The sequence below is a fragment of the Meles meles genome, chromosome 1, assembly GCF_922984935.1.
Source record: "Meles meles chromosome 1, mMelMel3.1 paternal haplotype, whole genome shotgun sequence".
Taxonomy (NCBI): Eukaryota; Metazoa; Chordata; class Mammalia; order Carnivora; family Mustelidae; genus Meles; species Meles meles.
The window spans coordinates 137,990,316-138,007,578 of record NC_060066.1 but is presented as its reverse complement, the minus strand read 5'-3'; the positions used below and the strand labels follow the sequence as shown (position 1 = coordinate 138,007,578).

Below are 17,263 nucleotides of genomic sequence, written 5' to 3'. Positions count from 1 at the left end.
ATTCTTTTACTGACCACCTCTTCTTAGATCGAGGAGGCTGCAGTGGGACAGAGGTGTTTTAACTTTACAGCTTTTGAAATAAGGGAAGACCACAGAAGCAGATGACTGGAAATTCCCTTAGAAGACAGTATTTTAATATTTAAGAGATGTTTTGTTGTAAAACCTCTTTAACTCATTTGTCTCATATTTACATCACTGTTTTATAAAATAACCAATTAATTAGGGTCTGGCAAAGAGAAGGTAGTTTCCCCCACTCTTAATAAGAACTACTTTAATACTACTATTTAATTCTGAGATGCCATCTAAATGATCTTACCTTTGCAAAAAGACTTCAATATGCCCCATATTAAATTGCAAAAGGTATGATGGGCTAAAATAGACAACATACATACATATTTGTATATATCACATACACGTACATTTTTAGAAATTTTATATACACAAATACTGTTATGGGTAGAATTGTGCCCCCCTCCAAAAACAAATGTTGGAATCCTAACCTCCAGAAAGAACCTCAGCATATAACCTTATTTGGAGATGGGGCACCTTTTTTTTTTTTTTTAATTGGGATGGGCAGGGACAGAACAAGAACTTCCCTACCCTGGAGATAATGTGAGGTCATAAAGTGAGGTCATTAGTGCGAGCCCTATTCTAGTACAACTCATGTTCTTATATTAAAGGTAAATTTGGACAGAGACAGACACAGAGAGAATGCTATATGAATATGAAGGCAGAATGGAGTGACAGATCTATAAGTCAAGGAACATGAAGAATTGCCAGCAAATCACCAGCAAACAGGGGAGAGGATGAAACAGACTCTCTCTCAGAGCTCTCTGAAGGAACCAGTCCTGCCCACACCCTAACCTTGGACTTCTTTCCTCCAGAACTATGGGACAGTAAATTTCTGTTATTTTAAAACTACCCAGTTTGTGGCAAACCAACGTATGTACCTAAGTCATTTTGGTGGTAGTATGATTAAGAGTACAGGCTCTAGGGTCAGACAGAACTGTCTGGAAGTTCTGTATACTTCTGTATACTTCTATACCACCACGACCTACTCAGAACTGTTTGAATCTACCTGTCCCACTAATTAAGTTGTATGTATTGACTTATATCCTAAATTGTCTAAGCCTGTTATTTTCATCTAGAAAATATGAATGCTCTATTTCATAATACTACAGTGCATACAAAGCTGTTTAGTACATGGTGAACATGGAAGTGGTAACCATTACTGCAGTATTACACAGAAATATATCCCCAAGTATATTCACACATAAATATATAAATGCACACAAAGACACCTATGGCCTGCAAGACAAGCACGTTATCCTTATTATCATGGATATTAAAGTCCAAAAAGTATTACATTATAAAATTATTTATTTAAAAAATAATTTTGATAAACTTTATAGGAAAAGGAAGATAAGGTTAAGATAATTACAAAAGGAAGATTCAACCTAAATTGGGCGATAAGAGACTTTCTTCATAAAGTGACATTTAACGTTAGAGATGGGCTAAGCATATACAAAGGCCCTACAGGAGAAAGGTTCTATTTCAGTAAGAAACCGAAAAAAGGTCTGTGTCACTGGAGCATAGTAAACAAAAGAAAAGGCAGTAGAAGGTGAGTCAAGACAACCAAGCAGGGACCAGATTATGCATAAGCTTGTCTCATGTGAAGATTTTTAGACTTTAGAGCAACAAATAGCCACTGAAGTGTTTTCATTAAGGGACTACTCTGTGTTTTGAAAGAGCTGGATTAAAAGGGATTGAGGATATATAAATACTCAGGATTACATGAGTAATCCAGTTAATAGATGATGGCAACTTAGACCACCCCATGCATGAGTAACTAACCAGTTCCCTCCCTTATGGAGCCGGGTGATCCCAACAGCTTGTGTCTGGCTTCATACTTTCTGATTCTTGTCCCCATCATTATGTCTGTTTCAACCCTACTCCCCCCCACCCCCAAACACCTTTTCACTATTTGAGTACTACCAACTTTAACAGATGATAGGCAGTATTATTAATAAAAATAGCTTTTATTTATACTTCATTTAAAATGTATTAGTACATTAATGAACATACTGGAAATTAGATTAATGAGTTTGATACTCATTGATAATTTTAGAATTGCATGAATAAACCAAACATTAACTCCTACCTTAAGACCATTGGAAGCTGATCAATACTGATGCCCTGTACAAATACCAAATAGGCCAGAGAAGCCATAGAGTCTGCTAACTGTTTGTCTTCTTCTTCCTCAAATTCAAGATAGTCCCAAGTCCTCTTTTTCCTTCCATGATTAAAAATAATTTTGGGGAAAGGATGTCCAACTGCTGATAAAAAGCCCTGTAAAATAGATTTAAAAAAATAAGCTATAGCAGGCAGGCTCTAGTATGTCCTTTCCATCCTCCCCAGCCACATACACATCATGTATAATCAATTCCCCTTGAGTGTTGGTGGGACCTGCTGGACTTGCTTCTAATCAACAGAGTATGGCAAGATGTCACCACATGATGAGATTATGTTATGACAAAAGTGAAAGGATTTTTGCAGATGTATTTAAGGTTCCAAATCAGTTGATTTGGGTTTATTCAGAATGGTGACTATCCTTGGTGGGCCTGACTTAAGCAGGTAGATGACTTTTAAAAAGGGACCACGCCCTCCCTGAGAGTCAGAAACTCAACTCTGTAGGCATTAAAGAACTAAGTTGCCATGTTATGAGAGGGCCTACAGAGAGGGCTGTGTGGCAAGAAACTACAGACAGCCTCTAGGAGCTGAAAGCAGTCCCTGACAAAATAGCCAACAAGCAAATGGGGACCTCAATCTATACCTTCAAGGAGATAAATCTGCCAACAACCTGAGGGACCTGGGTGGAAAGATGAAAAAGTTTTAGAGATGGGTGGTGGTGACAGTTGCATGACAATGTGAATGTATTTAATGCCACTGAACTGTACCCCTAAAAATGGTTAAAATAGTAAATTTTGTTATGTATATTTTATCACATTTTTTTTGAAGTGCTTCAGAGGTATTTGAGAGCAATCCAAAAATGTGAGACATACAAATAGCATGAAATGATAGTAAACTAACTACTCAGATGAATACTCTAGGAACAGTGCTCCACTGACCACTGTCTGACTAGACACAGAGTGGACAGAACACTGGTCAGTGGCACCAGAGACTTTGGAAAAAAGTGCTGCTATCTCAGGTCATAAGGGTTCTTGTGTCCTAAGAGAAAGATAAGCATGAGTGGATAGGACTACAGTTTTATCTTTTTTTTTTTTTTTTTTTTTTTAAGGAGGGAAAAAGAGAAAAAGGGACACTCAGGAAACATAAGGCCATTCCTATTCCTCTTATGTTCGTTCTAACTAAAGTATCCTAGAAAGCATCTGATCTTTAGAATCCAATGGAATTGATCTGAATTTTGGCTTCACCACTTATTAGCTGTGAGATACTGGACAAGTTACCTAATTCCTCTTAAGCTTCAGTCTCCTTATCTAGAAAATGACAGCATGTCTATATCAAATATTTATTGAGAAGGTCCACAAAAAGAGTAGAAGATAAGGTTACAACAAACTACTATATAGAGGTAAAAAGGGAATGACAAAAACAGTTAAATCAGAATGAATACTGACCTACCACATATTCACTCATTTATTTTAATAAATACTTGAGTGTCAGGCACTGGGCCTGACACTGTGAGGAATTGTAAAGCCAAATAAGACTTTTCCAGCCTTGAGGGAAGTAAAATCTGCTGATCCCAGATGGCTCCATTAGTCATTTCAGAACACAAAAAAGAACCGTAGGAAATCATTCTTAGTCACAAGAGACTGCTATTCAGCTACCAGAGGCTAAATATGTACTTGGTGTACTGATTTTCAAAGCCATGCATTCCTGTTATAGCTAGAAGACAAAAGTTTACCGTACTTGGATTCTAAATGTCCTCTTAATCATGAAGCTCCATTTTTTCATTCTGCCAATACTAGATATATATATATATATTTTTTTTTTTCCCAGAGTAGGGTTAGCCCTTTAAAAAATCATTATACAGGGGCGGCTGGGTGGCTCAGTGGATTAAGCCGCTGCCTTCGGCTCAGGTCATGATCTCAGGGTCCTGGGATCGAGCCCCGCATCGGGCTCTCTGCTCCGCAGGGATCCTGCTTCCTCCTTTCTCTCTGCCTGCCTCTCTGCCTACTTGTGATCTCTCTCTCTGTCAAATGAATAAATAAAATCTTTAAAAAAAAAAAAAAATCATTATACATAACCAGATTCTTCAGTGCTGCTTTAGGATATCTGGAGACCACCTGTGTCCAAATTAGGGCCTCCACTTTCTACCCACACGCCATCCAGAATCTTGCTAATACTCAGATGTACCTACCACTCTATAATTTCTCATGGCAGCCTTGGCCCTTTTAGGCATGTTCCTGTGGTAAAACCCTTGGGACATTCAAGCACTTCTATATCAAAATAACTTCTGCCAAAGGAGGGATAGCTGAGGCTATCAAGCTCAAGCATGACACACTCACCTGAACTTCTCCAGCATAGAACAGAAGGCACCTCCTTACTTCATCCCCTTCATCTCATTTCACCTCTACTTTTTTCTTAATTTCTAAAATTTTTTTAAAAATTTTATTTATTTGACAGTCAGAGATCATGAGTAGGCAGAGAGGCAGGCAGAGAGAGAAGAGGAAGCAGGCTCCCCCCTGAGCAGAGAGCCCGATGTGGGGCTCGATCCCAGGACCCTGAGATCATGACCTGAGCTGAAGGCAGAGGCTTTAACCCACTGAGCCACCCAGGCACCCCTCTTAATTTCTAAAATTTTAATACACTTCAAATTAGTGTACCAGGTTCATTTCAGCTCCTTCACTGCCAAAACTGAGGGCAGGAACTGCTTTTGTTTCTCTGCCTTTGTCTGTGATGACCAAGGTATACTAGGTATCTACTGCACTGAACTTTTAACTCCACATTATCCTTCTTTTTCTTGATCTTGATGGATCTGGCATCCTTTCACCTGGCCATGAGCAGGAAGTCCTTGGTTTCTTTGATTTGGGGAAGAATGGTTATGAGGGGCACAGGGAAGCATGTGGTCGGCACAGCAAGTGGCAAAAAAAAAAAGAGCCATCTCTGTTTCTCCTTTGCTTTGTGCTTCCTCACTTGTCTCTACTTCTAATGCTCCTTCTGCTGAGATCTTAAAACCTCTTCCCTACACCCTCAACCTCCTCATAGGATACTTGCTCTTATTGGTGTAATTAAACCTGACTTATTTCTGGTGCAAGCTGCTCATTCTCTAATACCTCTTACACAGCACAGTCAGGGAGGCAGCAGTGAGGAAGGCTGGTATGGGTAGAAGTTGGATATTATCTTTGGTCTTCCTCTATTCTCAAGCAAAAGCACATTTTCCTTTCAGGCAGATACCACACTGCCTTTAGCTGTCCTCATCTCTGCCATAAGCTGACTGCCTGGTCATTTCCCCCACATTCATTAAAGACTCTGGTATCTGCTCACAATCTTTTTTCTATCCAACTCCTGCTACCATATGGGAAAAAAATTGAATGTTCACATAGGAAACTCCTCTAACAGGCCAGCCTCATGGCTCTTGATTTCTGTATTCCAGTGATTTAAATTTCTAACTAATTTCAGCACATAATCCCAACATTTGCAGCTATTCCACATTAGATACATAAACCCCAACATCTCATTTTGTGACAACTTCTTATCCTGTCTCTCTTACCAACCTGCTTTTCTACCACTGAATTCTCTAGTTCTGGGATCCCTTCATCTAACCTACCTAATTGCCCCCTCCTAACTCCTTCTTTCCCTGTCCAACCAGCACATTATTGGTCATTTGAACTATTTCTATTCTGTATTTCCTTTAGCTCCATCTACGCAATAAACTGCCAGCTTTGGAAAAATAGCTACAATCCACCTCCTCTACTTCTACACCCAGGCACTTGAGTACTGCTGGCAAAACATCAGACACAAATACAAACTGTATAGCTAAAGTTGTGGTGTCCAACCACAGATGAGTGATCACACTACTGACTAATGCTTTCATGGTCTCCTACTGTCTCTCCTTCCTTTCTCTTCAGTATTTCAAACCCTTACCAATTAGACTCTTAAGAGATCTCCTTCACCTAAAAATCTGAGGCCAGTGGGTTTGATTCCCTTCAACTTTAATATTCAATTCCTGCCACAAATTTCCCTGCATGCATATCCATTCTTTCCTCCTCTAGGTGTCCTTGATCCTGTGCTCTCTTGATCTGTGTGCTCTCAAGCCACATTATTTCAGTTACCCTGGAACACTTCTCTTTTCCTAATGGTTCCCACCTTTTCAGTCTATAAATAAATACACATGCTCAAGACTCCCTATCTCCCTCATTACTTTCCTACCATAGGCCCATGTCTTCCCACTACTCTTCTTTCTTATTCATCCTCTTTTGCAGAACACCTTATATTAGCTGCCATCTTTTTTTCATTGTCCATGCACTCCTTTAACCACTCCTCTGTTTTTGTCTCCAACATTCTGCTTAAACTGCTTTTGCTAAGATTATCAATGCCATCTTCCTAAAACCAATGGATGCTTTTCAACTGTTACTTTACAGGCTACATTTAACATGACCAATCAATTTTTTCTTCCTGCAACTCTAATACCCGACTTTCTGTGATATTTGTCCCACCTCTGTGACCCTTCTTTCTTCTCTTTGGTGGGCTTACGTGTTGGCATTCTGTAGGGTTCAGTCCTAAGACCTTTTCTCACACTTACCTACCTCTTTAGATTATCTCATCAAAATTTGATCATTCCAAACTTTCCCCTGAAAAACCTGCTCTCTGGGGATTAAATATATATAAAGAAATTATTGTTAATCTTGTTAGATGCCAAAATGGATTGTGGTTACATTTTAGAATTTCTTACTAAAGAAGTATACTTGAAGACTTACAGATGATAAGTCTAGGACTTACTCTAAAATACTACAGTGGAAAAAAAAAGGAGAATAGATAAAGTAAGATAGGCATAATGTCAAAAATTGTTAAACCTGGGTCATGGGTACATGAGGTTACATTATATTATTCTTTCCACTTTTCTGTCTTTAAATTATCTTAATAAAAAATATTGTTAAAGCACAAAACACCCTGTTCTTTGCACCTTTATCTGCACAGTTACCCAAGCATACATCCACAAATCAACTTTTTAACTAGTTTTCTAAATCCAATTAATGACCAAATTTTGCTGATTTTACCTACTATAAAATTTTTTATTTTGCCTTCTCCTCTTTATCTCTACCACCATTTCCATAATCTGGATCCCATTATTTCTCACTTAACTCCCAAAACACACTTAAGGACCTCCCTATTTCTAATCGTATCTCAGTTAAATTTAACCTCCATTGATGTGATGAATCCAAAATAATCACATCATTCCCAGGCTTAAAATCCTGCAACAGTTACCAACTTTCATAGCTATCTTCTCAAAATAGGGTACATTTATCATATATGCTAATGTTTATACTATATCCAGGGGATTATACTATAACACTGGCAACAATGAAGAGGCCCCAGTCTCTTATGTGCTCCTGGGAAAATCCCTCCCTTTTTCTCTCTCTAAATCACTCATACACTCTTCTCTACTAATCTGACCATCAGTGTTACCCCCTTTAACTACGTAACCCTATTTATATTAGTTACCAAATCATTTATCCTCAGAATCTAGTTCCCCTAAATTTCTGGCATCTCCTGTTCTAAACCCTTCTCCTGCCTCTTCTCAGATCTTAGATACCCTTCAAAGTATGGCCTGTGAAACTCAGTAATTAGCAAAATCCATTCTTCATGAAATGGTCTCTTACCTCTCTTGCTCTAAAAGAATCTGACTCTTCTGAAAACAACTATTTTCTCTGCAGGCCTCCCAAAGGGTTGCTATTTTTTCACTCATATCCACTATGGCAAGCCTGGAAGTAAAAACCTGTTCTCCTTGCTGCTTCTAGACCATTCTCCCCCATCCTCTTTGAACCCCTCAGCTTTGAAACTCATTTCATGTCCCTGTCCAACATCTACCCCAAGATCACTCCATTAATTGGGTTTTGGACATCATTCTTATAATTCTGTGTGACTTAAATGTACAACCAAAGATCTTCTAGTACCATGGAATCTCAGGTACTTCACTGTCTAGTCCAATGATTTCAGCCTCCACCTGCTCCTTAGAACACTCACTCCGTAGTCATATCCCAGCAATGTTATTAGTCACTGAACTTTTCCACAGTATTATTTCAAGCATCCTGTTCTTTAAGCTCCAATCTTTTCAGCTCATTCCTTTTAGTAACCCAGCTTCAAAAACTTGTCAGTCACACTGGGAACTTCAGTCCAATGATCCTACCATCTTTTTCACTGTTTCTCACATTTAGTATGTCCTAACTTCCTTCCTTACTCAGCTTTAATTTCACTGACCATCACAGTCACTTCCTTGGATATGTGTCTTTCCCCCTCTCCTGCTTTGTAGAACTCACACAGTTCTCAAAACTCTGACCTAATTAAATCCAACTTTCTTCCTATGTTGCACCTACACTCATACAGCTGAACATGGCTGAAGAAAACCCACAACCACAATGACTGCTTTAACCTGAAATGCATGACTATCAATCTCAAGTACATATTTTCCATATTTCAGATTAGTTCCCTAGTATAGAATCCCAGCACACTTAAAAATACTCTTGATTCATTAAGCCAAATTACTTTTAAAATAAAATTTACTTATTTCTGGAGTTATTTTGAAAATATTTATCATAAGCCTTAAAAGTGGAGATATTCTTAGGCACAGAAATTCCACTTCTAGGAATTCAAGGAAATAACTAAAGAAATATGCAAAGATTTGGTTAAAAAGATACTTACCACAGACTTAACAGTTAAAAGAAGAAAGTTGGAATTGTATTATAATACTGAAAAACTGGAGAAAACCTAGAGCTAGATGGGCCAAGTTAAACAAAAACGGAAAGACAATGGAAAAATATTCATAATATGCTAAAAGAAACAAAGTACATTACAAAAAAATATGTATAATGCTATAGAATCCTTAAAAAATTATATTATGTATATATTTATTTGACTACAAAAGCAAAGTCTGGAAGGTATTGATTTCATTACCCAAATAATATTGCTGTTTATTTTCCATCCTTTTATTGATGTTCTACAAAAAATACATATCGCATTAATAATGTATCAATTTACATGCCCACATGCAGTACATAAGAATATGGATAACATTTTAAATTACAGCAGATTTTATGGCAGATTAAATTAGCTGTACTTACTATTATTTCAGATGCAAAACATCTTAAAGGATCATTTCCAGCTTCTTTGGACTGCTCAAAGAACTGTGCTGTCAGCAAAGGGCATTTCAAGCTTTTGAAACAACTAAGGTATAAGAAATGGGTAACTGTGAATACACCATTTCCTAAGTATAAAATATCTAATTCTATAAACATATTGAAGTTAATTTTACATGAAAAATAACTCAACCACCTGTAAAACTGCTCATGTAATATCCTTCCTACTATGGGCACCTGGGTGGCATGGTCAATTAAGTGTCTGCCTTCAGCTCAGGTCATGATCCCAGGGTCTTGGGATTGAGTCCCTTAGTCCGGACCCTGCTTAGTGGGGAGCCTGCTTCTCCCTCTCCCTGCACTCCCCCTGCTTGTGCTCTCTCTGTCAAATAAATAAATAAAATCTTAAAAAGTTAAAAAAAAAAAAAAATCCTTCCTACTAATACTGGGGAAAGCATGAGAACACCTTGCTAGACTCCATGTGTTAAGATTCACTTACACATCTGGACTATATGAAGGGTTACTGAAGGTTTAAGGGCCGGTGCTATTCCATGAGGTAGTTTTCATTAGTTCAAGGAAAAATCGGGACAATGTAATTTTTTTTCATAAAGCTCTATTTGTTTTATTTAGAAAACCAAACTTTATTCTGTGATTAAGGCTTCCCAATTCTTTAAATACTTTTACTTTCACGAAATAATGGGTTTTATAAATGGCAAAAAAAATTTTAATGTCTTAACCTGAAAAAATAGAAAGCTAACTATAGTTTTAGTTTCCAAAATTTAAAAGATAAAATTACTAGTCCATGTAATTCAATAATCTAGTCCAATACTGTCCAATAGAAATATAATACAAGCCCCACATATAACTTAAAATCTTTCAGTCACATTAAAAAAGAAACAAGGGAAAGTAATAACTTATCTTATTAACCCAATATACTTAAAATATTGTCTCAATATGTCAGTATAAAAATTATTGAGATATTTTACTACTTTTTTTAATAGAAAGTCTTTAAAATCCAAGGAGCATTTTATATTTAGAGCACATCTTAATCTGAACTAGCTATATGTCAGGTGCTTGACAGCCACAATGAAGCATGTTTAGTGTACAGTACCTCTAGAATGAATGCTACTGGGTACTCTGTTACCATTTTTATGGTCAAGTTGGATGTTCAACTGTCTAGTGCTGCTTCTGCTTTCAAAAGGAGAGTAAAAACACAATTCCCTCACAGAAAGACCAGATTCTCTGAGCTACATTTCCACCCTTTAATTATTCACTTACTATGATGAATAAAAGTAAGTCATAGAGGAATATAAATTAAACAAATGGATTTTGGTTTTTAACTTTTAAAAATGTAGAACATGGCATTTACTGAGGCACTGACCACTGTACCCTATAATCTACTACAACTCAAGACCATAAACTAGATTTCTATGTCCATGGCAAATAAATGCAACAAAGAAACATAAAATAATTGATGGACTATTTAATTCCACTCTGAAATATTACCAAAAATATACTTACAATTTCAGTAATTCATCCTTTAACTTTTCATTTTCATTTTCCAGTGAGTTTTCTTTGTCATTAATGACTTCTTCCACAAAAGGCTTAGTGAACTCTATTAACGCTTTGCAACACTGACAAAGGCCATAGTCATCTATTTGTATTTGTTCTTCTGAGTATGGAACAGGAAGGAGAGATAGCTGACTCCAAAGGGTGGACAATGCTAATCCCACTGAATATGCCTTGTTGTTATGAAGTTTCTGAATCACTAAAACAGAGACCAAATTGTGACTTGAGGTAGCTTCATCAAGTATGCTTATGTTTAAAAAAACACTGTAACAACTTTGAAATAAGGATGACATATCATAACTTAATTGGTAATGTTTTTATTCTTCCTTCTTAGTGGTGCATGAAATATTGGATCATCTTACAATCATGGCACTCTACAACAGATGCCACAAAATCTTGTTTTGTTTCTAACCATGGAAACACTTTGTTCCACATTTTTTGGTTGTTTTAAGTATCAAATAAGAGAAAGTGTCTTTAGAAAAACAATTATCATATGATCTCCCTGATATGAGGAAGTTGAGATGCAATGTGGGAGGTTTGGGGGGTAGGAAGAGAATAAATGAAACAAGATGGGATCGGGGAGGGAGACAAACCATAAAAGACTCTTAATCTCACAGAACAAACTGAGGGTTGCCAGGAGGAGGGGCTAGGTAGAGGGTGGTGGGGTTATGGACATTGGGGGAGGTATGCGCTATGATTAGTGCTGTGAAGTGTGTAAACCTGGTGATTCACAGACCTATACCCCTGGGACTAATAGTATATTATATGTTAATAAAAAAAAAATTTAAAAAAGAGAAAGTATCTTTGTAAAATACAAAGCACTGTCAAAATGAAAGGTAGTATTACTATATTTTCCTTTCTAGGAGACTGAATATTCAAGTGGTATGAAGCTGCTTCATTCTCACTTAAGATTAATTTACTCTCACTTCTAGATTCTGGGTCCATCTATCAGACTCTGAATTATATGTAAGTCATAAAAGGAAAAGATAGTCTTTTCCCATGGATAAATATTGTCTGCTTTGGTTGCCAAGGTCTATTGCTTAACAATAATGTTACTGCACTCAGTCATGGAGACTTTATTTCTACATTTGTTTCATTCAGTAGTTCTTCTGCTCTCCCCAGCCCCAACTTCACAGGGCAGAGGAAGAAGAATGGCTGAATACTGTTCTTAACCAAGATATAGGACCTATCACAATGCTAACAGATTGAGTAAAGCAGACATCACAGAGGCAATCCTTTAAATACGTTTACAGGGAAAATTCTAGATATCTGTTGTAGATGGGAAGGTTAGGCAAAAAGCTACAGATTATAACATAATGCCTGAAAAACATGACATTCAACAAAATATATAATAGGTATCTGTGCCAGGTATTGTTGTCTTCCTATAGGCAGCAGGATTCAAACTGGTACTGCTACTGCTAGTTTAAGCAGAGGACTCAATAATTAGTCATAAATTTTACTTTGGTATAATGCTGACATTTTGGAGTAATATCAAGAACTGAACACAGATAAAATAAGAAATCCTTAGATATCAAAATACTTATTACCTGTTTGTAATGGCTGAAGTAAAAGAAGAATAATTTGGGATATCTGTTTTCCAGAGGGCTCTTCAATCAGTTCAAGCAAACCCAACAATAATTCCTTTGGATTACATAACTATAAAAATATTCACAATTGAACCTGTTTAATACAAGTTGTATTTAAAGCCACATGATTACTATTTTTAAAAGGCAGCATATACTGAGAAAATATATTTTTGCTTAACAGTAAAAAACCTCACAAAATTGTTTTAAAAAAATACACTAACAAAACATAGAATCTGTCAAATCACTGTAAAACTACAAAGCAGGAAGTCCTAAGTCTCTTAATAGACAACTATATTTGGGGCAAGCCTTCAACTCTTGGTTTTAGCTCTGGTCATGATCTCACAGCTGTGTGATCAAGCCCTTTGTTGGTCTCTGTGCTCAGTGCAAAGTCTGCTTTAGATTCTCTCTCCCTCTCCCTCATTCTCTCTCAAATAAATAAATAAAATCTTAAAAAAAAAAAAAAAAAAGACAAGGGCATCTGGGTGGTTCAGTCAGTTATGAGTCTGCCTTCATGTCAGGTCATGATCCCAGGGTTCTGGGATCGAGTCCAGCCTTGGGCTCCCTGCTCAGCAGAGAGTCTGCTTCTCCCTCTGCCTCTGCCCCCACCCCCTGCTTGTATGCTCTCTCTCTTTCAAATAACTAAGTAAGATCTTTTTAAAAAGACAACTATATTTTGGAGACTTAAATTCCTGGCTAAAGGAAAAGTTAGAAAAATAGGGAGAAAGAACTTGATTATCAGAACTGAGGTTTCTTCTAGCTTTGCCTGTCTACTCTGAAACCTACCTTGGTTCCCAGAACTTAGCAGATGGGACCTTTCTAGCTCACACTGCAAGGGTATTTAAGTGAGTACAGTCTCTCTTGTACTTTCTGAACAGATAAAACTTTGCAGTGCCTTCTGACTAGCCAGAATTAACTCACTTGCCTTTTTAAAAAGTCCTCATAATTAATAACTACTACCTACATGGGGTTTCCTCTTTCCAAGTATATATTTTTATTTGCATTGATCTCTAAGTAGCTTCTTAAAATGTTCTTTTCCTTAGAATTTATTCTCCTATACCATCATTTTTTACATATAACTCTAGTAACCTTTTACCAAGAGTCTCTTAGGTTGTTGGTTACAACTGAATTTACTTCCTCTTCCTATTTCCCCTGTGATCATTTGCATTCCAGGTTTTTGATATTCTTTTAGAGAACATACCACACAGAAAAGAACCTACCACACACACAAAAAACCTGATATTTGTTAGTTCTATTGCTGCTGAAAGAACTGTGTGGCCTTAAACCAACTGCCTCTCTTAACCCTGAATTCCACATCTATACATTAAGATATTATTAAAAATAGAGCTTCTTAGGTATCTTCTTGGAGATTCTGAATCAGTGTGTCTGTGATGAAAGTTAGATAATTCTTACACCCAGAAATTTGGAAAAATGGAAATGGACTTGCCCATCCAATCAATAAAATTGGGCCTTTTCTCCAAAGAATTCTCTCCTATATTTTCATGAACTAAAAGCTTTGTCACCCAAAATGAGCATTTAACATTAAAGGGAATTACAAAATACTGCTGGCTATTGTGACAAAGAGAATGTAATTTTGTTAACTTACCTTTACCAACAAATCAAGCATCAGAAAATAGTATTTTCTCTTCTCATCTTCCTTATTCCACAAAAGACATCGAACAACAGGACCAACAAGATTCCAGCCCATATTCTTGATAATGACCTGTAAAAACATTTCAAAGTAAAGAAAATACGGCCATCTATAGGACTCTTATAGTGAGCTTTCTTAACTTGAAGTAGCTTAGAATTTCCTCTGAAGTAGCTAAGATGAGGCAAATGAAGCCTATGGCATTTCACCCTGACTTTTTAGGGTTAGCTAACAACTATCAACATTTTAAGATAGTTTTTAATACTCTCACTGGGGAAAGGTGAATGGGCACTTACTTTAAATCAGGTAAGTTTGTCTTTTTCACAATTTAAACAGTTCCTCTATTTCCAACAAGAGAGTTAATTTGTGAGCAAATACTTATTTTCATGGAAAATTTTGCTCTCCTGACTCATGAAGAAATCCATGCAATGCTCATGAACCTTTGAAAGTTCCTTGGAAAATCTGTACATACATTATGATTATGTAACTTATGTAAAAGAAGGGGATGCCACTTTATTTTCTCTCCTACATATAACTTGCTTCTATTTTCAAAGATATTTCAGAATATTTACCACACAAGTAAAAGTTTATCTTTTTAATTAGTGATTCACATTCATGATCAAAACCACTGTTTTTGGAACTAGCAACAATATACTCCACTTCTCTGGCCTGCTTTCTGTTTCAACTCTCCAGTATTTATCAAGAATATACTACTAGGGGCACCTGGGTGGCTCAGTGGGTTAAAGCCTCTGCCTTTGGCTCACGTCATAATCCCAGGGTCCTGGGATCGAGCCCCGCATCGGGCTCTCTGCTCAGCAGGGAGCCTGCTTCCTCCTCTCTCTCTCTGCCTGCCTCTCCGCCTACTTGCAATTTCTGTCTTTCAAATAAATAAAATCTTTAAAAAAAGAGGACCTGCCTGAAAAAAAAAAAAAAAGAATATACTACTATATGTGAAGTACCTAAAATAGTCTAGTGCTTGGAATAAGGCAAGGTAAGATCTCCATCCTGATAGAGTTTACATTCTAGGTTCCCTCATAAAAACAAAAACAAAAAAACACACACATCTAAGAAGATGACAGTTAGGTACAATAACCCCAGACTTATAAAATAATCAAGGTAGAGTATAAGGTATAGCAGGAGAATTGTCACTTCCATCTAGGAAAGGCAGAAAAGGCTTCCCCGAAGAGGCAATGGCTAAGCTAAGGCTTGTGAGGAAAATCTGTCAGGCATAAATGGGTGGGAAATATGTTTAAAGCTCTGAAACAGCAATGTGTAAAGGTGTAAGACTTAACATGTCCTAGAGATCTAGCAACAGAATATGTTAGGGGACATGAACATATAGCTCACAAGAGGAAATACTGTTTATACTTTTGCTCATTTATCAGCTGGACATTTTAGCATCTGTCTTTATCAATCTGCATAAGCTCCCTACCTGTTACTATTCCATTCTTGTATTTACAATAAATAATTTGGTTTTTTGGTTGTCCTTATTTTTTGTATAGCAAAATATACTTACTTTTCTTTGGTTTGTTTCCTATTAGCTATTAGGTCTAAATGGATTTCCTCTTTTAGAGATGCATAAATATTCATTTACATTTAAATATATATATATTTCACCTTTCTTCTTATTCAGTATGGTTTATGCTAAAAACATGAAGTAAGGAGCACCTGGGTGGCTCAGCTATTAGGTGTTCAGGTCTGGATTTTGGCTCCGGTAGTGAGATGGAGCCTTCTGAGATGGAGCCCTGTGTCAGGCTCTGCGCTCAGTGGGGAGTTTGCTTGTCCCTCTGCCCCTCCCCCACTCATATGCTTACACACGTGCTCTCTCTCAAGTAAAATCTTTTAAAAAAATGGCATAAAATGAAGACCTAAATTGATTTTTAAAAAATAAATAGCAAAACAACACCCTTTTTTATCCAATAAGAAAGACAGTTGAGTTGTTCTTTTTAAATATTTTTATGCTAGTTATTTCCGCTGCCACACTGTTCTTCCAGACAGCCCCATGGTTTATTTATACCCCTCCTTCCATCAAATCTCTGCAATTTCACCTAGCATGGTACATCCCCCCAACTATGCTTTATTTTTCTCTATAGTATTTATCACTTTCTAACACACTATGTAATTTATCATGTAGCTACCTGTCTTCATTAGAATTTAAGATCCATATGGACAGTGATTTTTGTTTACTGCTCTATCTATTCCTGGCATCTGGACAAGGGCCTGTTACAAAATAGGTGCTCCATACTCACAGGTTAAATGATGTCTATTATCTTAAAGTATAATAAACTATCCTTCCTCCAAAGATTTGATATTCTGTTCTGTTTTCTTCTATTTTTTGTGTGTGGCTAGACTTCTAATACTTAGGTCTTTAGATTTTATTTATTTATTTATTTGTCAGAATGAGAGAGAGAAAGAGAGAGCACACTAGCAGGGGGAGGGGTAGGCAGAGGGAGAAGCAAACTCCCTTTTCAGCAAGGAGCCTGATGTGGAACTCGATCCCAGGACCCTGGGATCACGACCTGAGCCGAAGGCAGATAATTAACTGACTGATCCACCCAAGCATCCCTAATATTTAGGTCTTTAATCAGAAACTTATATTATGAGCTTATTAATTTTTTGCCAAACTACACTTACTCCACGATTACTTATTAAGACTATATTTGCTTTTTAAAACTTAACTAGCTCCCGTTAGACTCTACTTTTCCAACTAAGCACTTCTTTCCCTTTCCATTGGTGTACTTCTACCCTATAAGTGATTCTCTGAGAATAATTAACTATATTGGAAATTCCCAATTTGAATAAGATTTTGCATATCTGAAAATGAAAAACAAATAATTTTGATAAAATATTTTACAAATATCATCTCAGTGGCAAGGTATCTAGTCATTATGTAAATAGTGAATAATTTCAAGGAAGGGGAATCAATACTATGCATAAACTACACCTTGTATAGCTTAACATTATCTACAGAGTAAGATTATCTCCAAATGACAGATGAGAATGCCAAAAGTTTAGAGATTACTGACATACCTCAATATCAACTAAAATATGGCAGAACCAAGAACTGCATATAAATCTGTCCAGCTCCAAAGCTCCTGTGTTTCCCACTATACCTGTGGTTTTCAATGCGGGCAATTTTGTTCCCTCTCTAG

The 17,263-nt window shown here is 36.8% G+C and overlaps 1 protein-coding gene across 5 annotated transcripts in view; it reads right to left on the bottom strand.

Annotated features, from left to right (window-relative positions):
- Window positions 1–17,263, bottom strand: part of GLMN (glomulin, FKBP associated protein) — a 35,008-nt gene that overhangs the window by 14,088 nt on the left and 3,657 nt on the right. For all 5 annotated transcript variants that reach the window (XR_006817786.1, XM_046000653.1, XM_046000669.1 and 2 more), the window contains 6 exons: window positions 14,070–14,186; window positions 12,428–12,536; window positions 10,833–11,079; window positions 9,300–9,402; window positions 2,162–2,349; window positions 317–370 (listed from right to left, as the gene is read on the bottom strand). Coding sequence is in view for 4 of the 5 variants with exons in the window: in XM_046000653.1 (XP_045856609.1) it covers window positions 317–370; window positions 2,162–2,349; window positions 9,300–9,402; window positions 10,833–11,079; window positions 12,428–12,536; window positions 14,070–14,186 (818 nt within the window). In the remaining variant the exon portion in view is untranslated. The remainder of the gene's footprint in view (window positions 1–316; window positions 371–2,161; window positions 2,350–9,299; window positions 9,403–10,832; window positions 11,080–12,427; window positions 12,537–14,069; window positions 14,187–17,263) is intronic.